This window comes from Pocillopora damicornis, chromosome 2, assembly GCF_964200805.1.
Source record: "Pocillopora damicornis chromosome 2, jaPocDami1.2, whole genome shotgun sequence".
Taxonomy (NCBI): domain Eukaryota; kingdom Metazoa; phylum Cnidaria; class Anthozoa; order Scleractinia; family Pocilloporidae; genus Pocillopora; species Pocillopora damicornis.
In genome coordinates this window covers 25,574,150-25,581,958 of record NC_142671.1, presented here as the reverse complement: position 1 = coordinate 25,581,958, position 7,809 = coordinate 25,574,150, and the positions used below count along the sequence as shown (strand labels likewise).

General features: G+C 38.0%; 1 protein-coding gene across 1 annotated transcript; it reads left to right on the top strand.

The window, feature by feature from the left end:
- Positions 1-228: 228 nt before the first annotated feature.
- Positions 229-5,998, top strand: LOC149050483 (uncharacterized; the record flags this gene model as incomplete). Its single annotated transcript, XM_089192877.1, has 2 exons — positions 229-279; positions 5,636-5,998. Coding segments are annotated over 2 exons (414 nt in total), but the record flags the coding sequence as incomplete, so codon positions are not given.
- Positions 5,999-7,809: the final 1,811 nt, after the last annotated feature.

The following is a 7,809-nucleotide window of genomic DNA, read 5'->3' as shown; positions in this document are numbered from 1 at the left end:
TGCAAAATGCGATGGAAAATTTGGAGCTATGCGATGTTTGGAGAATTTTTAATCCAAATGGCAAGAGGATTATCTGGAGGCAAAGACAACTAGATATTCATTGCAGACTTGATTTTGTTTTAGTAAGTCAAACTACAGTACTTACCCGCTTATAAGAATCTGAGTTCTCAGTTCTAAATGTACTCGTAGGGTGTACTCATGTGAATTCTAATTCAAAACCAACATGTACATACTACTGCAAAAAGAAGTCTTTATAAAATCGCTTTGCTTATGAGTTTAACCGCCTGGTTCAGTTTCAAAAGATCATTTACTTTTCGTTTAGCTGGGTAGTTACACACTGCAATTTTAGCTGATACAATTTAGGTGGATCCCATTACCGACATAAACTGGACAGTTAATATCGATAACGTTGTACAAGCAAAATAACGTTAAGGACCTGTTAGAGCTATAAGAGCTAAGGAATAATAATCATTTTAGATATGTTGGATTAAGGGCAGCATTACATCAGGGATAAAGCATAAGCCGGGTAGTTTTAGGAATAATGGAAATACGTTAAGGTACAACATTAGTTACACAAGAGCGACCAACTTTACCATGTATTTTTCCATTACCAAATCGGAACATATATCGAAAAAACCTCGCACTCTTTCTTAGCCTATTTTCTTCTGAGCGATATGGTCGGTAAGTGAACCTATACTTGACCAAAACTTGACCGACACTTGACCGACACTTGACCGATACTTGACCGATACTTGACCGATACTTGACCGATACTTGACCGATACTTGACCGATCCTCGACCGATACTTGACTGATACTTGACCGATACTTGACCGATACTTGACCGATACTTGACCGATACTTGACCGATACTTGACCGATACTTGACTGCTACTTGACCGATACTTGACCGATACTTGACCGATACTTGACCGATACTTGACCGATACTTGACCGATACTTGACCGATACTTGACCGATACTTGACCGATACTTGACCGATACTTGACCGATACTTGACCGATACTTGACCGATACTTGACCGATACTTGACCGATACTTGACCGATACTTGACCGATACTTGACCGATACTTGACCGATACTTGACCGATACTTGACCGATACTTGACCGATACTTGACCGATACTTGACCGATACTTGACCGATACTTGACCGATACTTGACCGATACTTGACCGATACTTGACCGATACTTGACCGATACTTGACCGATACTTGACCGATACTTGACCGATACTTGACCGATACTTGACCGATACTTGACCGATACTTCACCGGCAGTTGATCGCTACATATCGGCCGATGCATCGGCCGACAGTCGGTCGATATATCGGTTGACCATCGGTCGACTATCGGTCGACAATCGGTCAACTATCGGTCGACTATCGACCGATAGTCGGTCGATTGTCGACCGATAGTCGACCGATAGTCGACCGATAGTCGACCGATAGTCGACCGATATATCGGTCGACTGTCGCCCGATATGTCGACCGAGTCCACCTATAGTACACATGATCCAACATACGAATCATAACATCTTATGAAAAATATACGAGTCCCATCATTTTGGTGTCTTCGAAATGCGACCAACTGTATTGTCTAAGTCAGAAATGTTTAACATTTGAGGATAAAACCATGTTTCAGTGCAATAAACGACTTGGTTCGATATTTTAAAATAACTTATTATGGCGTTGGGCGTTGTTGGCTGTTGGCGGTGGGAAGTTAATTTGTATTTCGACACATCAAATTTAATAATGATTGGTGAACTGCAGCTTAAGACGACTTTGCGGCCTTACGAATATTTAACACTGGGTTGACTTTTTTGCAAAACAATGATTGCCTGAAAGACAGTGAAAGAGTTTTCCAAATCTAAAAAGTTGATCTGCATATGCAAACTCCTGTTCACCTTGAAATCATTGCTTTAGATGTTAAATTTTGCAAATATTGTAAAACATGATTTTTTTATGAGTTTAGGACGTGATGTTAAAACATAATTCAGTTGTCCTTCTATGAGATAAAATGATATCATATGCAAAGCGTTTTACCAAGCAAAACTGAATATTACCTTAAGGAATTTAAGTTAAATGCTTGGTAAAGACTTCTTTCTTCAGCAAATGGATTTCTCTAGTAGTATTATTTGACAGTCTCCCTTGACTAAAAGTAAAAGTTATTGACCTAAACATTTAAACAATTTCGAAAATATACAAGTTCATGAAACTACTAAAAGCTCTTTCTACACCTTAAAGATATGGGGATCTGCACTGAGAGTACACATTGGAATTAATTACCAGAACTTCGCAATGGTTATGGATCAATAATTAACGAGTGCGCGTGGTAAAGGAAAGCCTTATCGGTAAATTTTACTTTTTGTCAATTTTTACTTTTTTTTTTCCAAGTGACTTGTCCAAATTAGCTCATCTTTCGCCACGTCTAAGTGCTCCATCTGAGTCACCGTCTGACACTTGACAATTATTCGAAGAGGGTCATGGAAATATTTGCCAACAACAATTCAAAAGTATTTTTGAGCAAGAGGATAAAAATTAGGGAAAAAAATTCACTCACCCGATTATCGGGAAAACTCCTTCAGTTTCTCTTTCATTCCTCTTCTTCAGAAATAATTAGAACAAGGCTGATGGCCCGTAAAGAAAACCAGTGCTTCAGCTGACGAGGGTAGATTTTTGCTTCTCTACAAATGACAAAACCAGGTCAGAGAAGGAATAATTAAAATGAGCCACTGTGTAAAGCAACTCGAGACTACAAGTGTACAATAATTACCATCTGCTTACTAACAATGATTTGTGGGGGTTAAAAATTAATTCGTTAGCTGTCGATCCAGCGGATTCAAGATTACGAGTTTACGATCATTACTTTCTGGGTGCTTGCACTGATTTGTGGGAGTTAAAAATTCGCCTGCTTTCGATTTATAACACCTCATGGAAACAGGTTTTAGTGATTTTAAAAATTCATTGACTATCGATTTGCAACGCCTGATGGAAACATTTTTTAATGATTTTTTTTAATCGAATTTTGTTCACCTCAGACTCTTCCTCTAAGTGTTTCTCAACTTCTACCCTATAAAGTCTTAGTCCAATCATCATCATCATCATCCCTTTCACTATTACTAGTATTATATTCACGAGTATCATAACCATATTGCTGCTAATATAATTATTGTCATCATAAAAATTTGTTTTTTATTTGCAGTAGTAGCAATTATTACGATAATTCAAATTCACAAAAAAAACACGCTTTAAGAAGATACTAAAGAACTTTTACAATTAACAATAAGTAGAGTTTCTTGCTGCATAGACCTTGCGGGCCAATTTGAAGCACTAAAGTTTGATTGCACAAAAGTTTTTTATAAATGTGTTTAATTAACTGATTCAACTGGATAAAACAGTTGAACTGAACATAATTCAATAGCTAACTGAATTGTTCAACTGTTTAAAATGGCTAAACTAGGTAAAACGGGTAAATTGCACAAAATGCACAAACTAGCAGAGTTGGTTCAACTTGCTGAGATGGTAAAACAAGCTATAATGGTTAAAGTGAACAGAATGCACAAACAAACAGAATTGGTTCAAACTAGCTAAAAAGGCGTGAGGCTGGACACAATAGCTCAATCGGTTCATTCGGCTCCAATGGTCGAACTAGCTAAAACGGTTAAACTGCATGGAATGAAAAAACTAGCTGAATTCTTTCAACTGGTTAAAATGATCAAACCAGCTTAAACGGTTGAACTGAACAAAATGCACAAACTGAATTACCTGGCTAATATGTTCAGACTAGCAGAAAAAAGTCGAAATAAACAATATGCACTAACTAACTGAATTGATCAATTAGTTAAAATGGTCAAACTAGCGAAAACGGTTAGACTGAAGAAGCTTATTAGGTTCAACTGGTTAAAAGGTCAAACTACGTAAACCAAATTAACTGCACAAAATGCGCAGACTAGCTGAACTGGTTAAGACAACCAATCTAGCTGAAACGGTTATACTGAGTAAAATGCACAAACTTACCGAATTGGTTAAACTGGGTCAAATGGTAAAACTAGCTGAAATTATGGTGGCCCATAGATATGGCGGCCCTTAGGGGACACCCTATCCACTTTTCAAATTCAATTTTATCGCGCAATGAACTCAAAATATCACGCGATAAATGAAAAATTATCACGCGATAAATGATAAATTATCGCTCGATGACTAATATATTATCTCGCGATAAATGATAAATTATCGCGCGATTAATGGGAAACTTACTACGTCCTACGTGATCGGCTGTCATGCACATTGTTTCTGTGGGCGAGACGACAGTTTCGTAATTTTTTTTAAAATTTGAATTTAAAAAAATGGATAGCGTGTACCCTATGGGCCACTGTTTAAAACAGTGAAGCTGGACAAAATTCTTAAATTGGTTCAATTGGTTAAAATGGTCACTTCAATTAAAACGGTTAAACCGGAAAAAAATGCACAGACTAATTGAATTAGTTTAACTTGTTGAAATGGTCAAACTAACTAAAATGGTTAACCTGCAGAAAAAGCAAAATCTACCTCATTGGTTTAACTCGTTAAACGGGCCAAACTAGCTAAAAAGGGGTAAACTGCATAAAATGCACAAACTAGCTGAGTTGGTTTAATCTATTAAAATCAAACTAAATTAAACAAGTTTACTGGATTGATTCAACAGGTTTAAATGGTGAAACTAGCTAAAACGGTTAAACTAAACAAAATGCAGAAACGACCTGACTTAGTTCAACTTCTTCAAACGGTCACACTAGCGAAAATGAAAAAACTGAACAAACGGTTAGAGTGAACAAAATGCACGAAGTGGCTGAATTGATTCGAGTTGTTAAAATAATAAAACTAATTTAAACGGCCAGACGGAACAAAATACACAAAGAAGCTGGTCAGTAGTCAACTTAGCTAAAGCATTGAACTGGACAAAATGCATACACTAGTTGAATGAGGAGAAGTAGTTAAAACGTTCAAAGTAGTTAAAGCGGTGAAAATAAACGAAATGCACAAACTAGTTAAAATAGTGAACTACTTAATATGGTAAAACTGGTATTATGCTTCAACTAGACAAAATGTATAAAGTAGGTGAATTGCTTCAACTAGAATTTTGATGACATAATTCACTGTTTGAGCTATGGTCTGTGTGATACCAGCATGATGCTTTTTCTCTGATGAATGTCTTAATGATGAGAGTTATGGAGGTATATTTGGCAAATAAATGAATAAATCAATTGTTTCTATTTTTTATCCACATACTTCTTAGTCCCTGCGTCTTCGTGTTCAGTTAAATTGGCAGGATTGACAATCTTTTCATTGCTCATATCTTCGTCATTCCTTGAACTGATTCACCAGGATTGCTTGGGTCTATTGGAAAACTCATTTTTATTAGTTTTTTTTCTCAAAAGTCAAGAGAAGCTCACCTAAAGTTCGATTGAATCACTCAACAAGTCCCGTATGCCTATGAACGTTTCACATTTCCTCTTCTTATCCTTACATTACGCTTTGCCATCCCTTTGGTTACAACACCCATGAATTCACGCCCAGGATCAACCTGGAGAACTTTTTGCGAGAGACAATTCGACTTCGTCATGGCATACAAGTCAGAAGGCTTCACGCAAGCTGGGACAGCGAGACTGAATCAGTCGATTGAAGCATTCGTTTACTGCATTCTCGGTGCACAAGTTAATGTCAGATCATCAATCTTGGGTTCATCAGGAAGCGCTAAGGAAGCCCAACGTGAGTTCCTCGTATTGGTTGAGAATGCAATCAGAAAGCCAGACATCTCAAAGAGCGTTCAGAGGTTTAAGCTCGCGATTGATGAGGCAAAAGTCAGGCTTGATCTTGCAGTCTCACCAGGCACTTGGCTCGTGCCCTCAAATCTTCCGAACACTCAGAGTACAGCTAGGTATATTGAAAGCACGAAGAAGGCAAGTTCTGACGTGAAGCTCGGAATCAACAAATGAGCAAATTTGGAGATGAAATCAGTCGGAGTAAGGCATACGAATGGGGGCTCATCAAAAATCAACAGACGGACCTCTAATCTGTTGAATAAATTTAATGCTACTTCAACTGAAGTGCAGATGAAGACAAAATCATCAACAGATGAGACAAGTCATAACGTGGTAAGTGTAGCGCTTGCGGCGACCAAAAAATCCAATTCATAGGATTCCAAGCGGTGTCGCTCCAAGACGCGGTTAACGAGGTGTTTGGGCTATTTTACAGATCGAGACTGAAATATAAAGATCAAAGTTGACCGTTTACACGAATCTTTAATCTTGCACGCAATCCACAAAAAAAAATCAAAATCACGATCAATCTCACAATCAATTCATCGATCGATCGATTAATCGATCGTAAGCTGAAACAATAACACAACGAAGTTCTATCAATCTAATGAAAAACTGGGCCTTAACGCCAATAACGAGATACAATGGCAATGAACAATATAAATAAACCAATACAAACTACGTTAAAGTACCAAAAAGAATTCGGTAGCTGGTTAACAGCCTATCGTCCTTATCTAAATGGTGGGCGTTCACTTGCATTTGAAGCAATTTTGGCCTTTAAATCTCGAATCAATTGAAATACGTCATTACAAGAAATATCTGTTTTTATACTTTCACCCAATGTTGGAAAACTAAATTAGAAAAACAAAGTTACAAAGGTACTCGCATATCGGTCCCGCTTGTGTCAAAGGTTTAAGAAACGAAAAGACGAAAGTTCCCTACGACTACTAAAAAACTCTCGGGGAACTGATTACAGGGACGCTAAACTCGCTTTTATATGCGCGTGGTAACGCTGAAATGTCTGATTACAAAAACAATAGAAATATAAACAAACAGATAACCATTGTAACTATGTTCGTATCAGGAAACATTCTGAAATAATTAGACTAATCAATAAGCAATTAAAGAAAAATGAGCCTTCTGGCTAATGTCCTTAACAGCAATGGTCAGATTGATTTCTGCAGGTCTGGTCTCGGTTTTCTTGATTCACTGATTCTTCCTCTAAAAGCGCTCAACCAAGAATATGGCGACTCCCATTGTCAGAAGCCATGACCGAGGAAGCTGGTCACTGATCCAGCAGTCTTGAAAATGAAGCCGGCTATTGAACTGATCAGACGTGGGAGAATTCCCCTGATCTTATTTCCAAGAGTCTTGAAACCATTTCCAATTCCTTTGGCAGCACGCTTCAGGCGTCTTGTCAATGCGCTCACAATCACTCCAATCGTTGTTCCAACTGCCAGGATAACAGCTGAGACTGTGAACCATACTCTTTGAAAATGTTTCTCACTCTTTCTCTTAGTAAAGTGTCCTCTTAAAGTTCTCCTGTCTCATTCTCAAGAGCATCAATCCGCTCTTAATTTTCTATTAACCTTTCTCGTGCTCCTCCTCTTAAAGCCTGTTCTTCATTCTCATCATTGGCAATCTCCCGATCCTCCCCTGAGGTTTTTATTTGTTTTGGGAGTGATGGATTCAACATTTGCTTTTTTGGACACCTTTCCTTACTATACAAGGGATGCGCCTTCTTGCCCTGACAAAACATCTTAACCTGCAACCTTCCTATTTTACTATAGGAAACCTCAAAGTCTGAAACTTTTGCTGGGATAAATTCTGGAAAGCGATTCCCAGCCTTCTCATTTGAAGTGACGACTCGCGAATAAGTAGTATCACCTCCAATGAAAGATATGTCAGCTGTTTTTGACCCTTTCTCTTGTCCCTGTTCATTGTCGTCATTGGAGTTACTTCACCTGATGGCCCTGAGGTTGAATTAT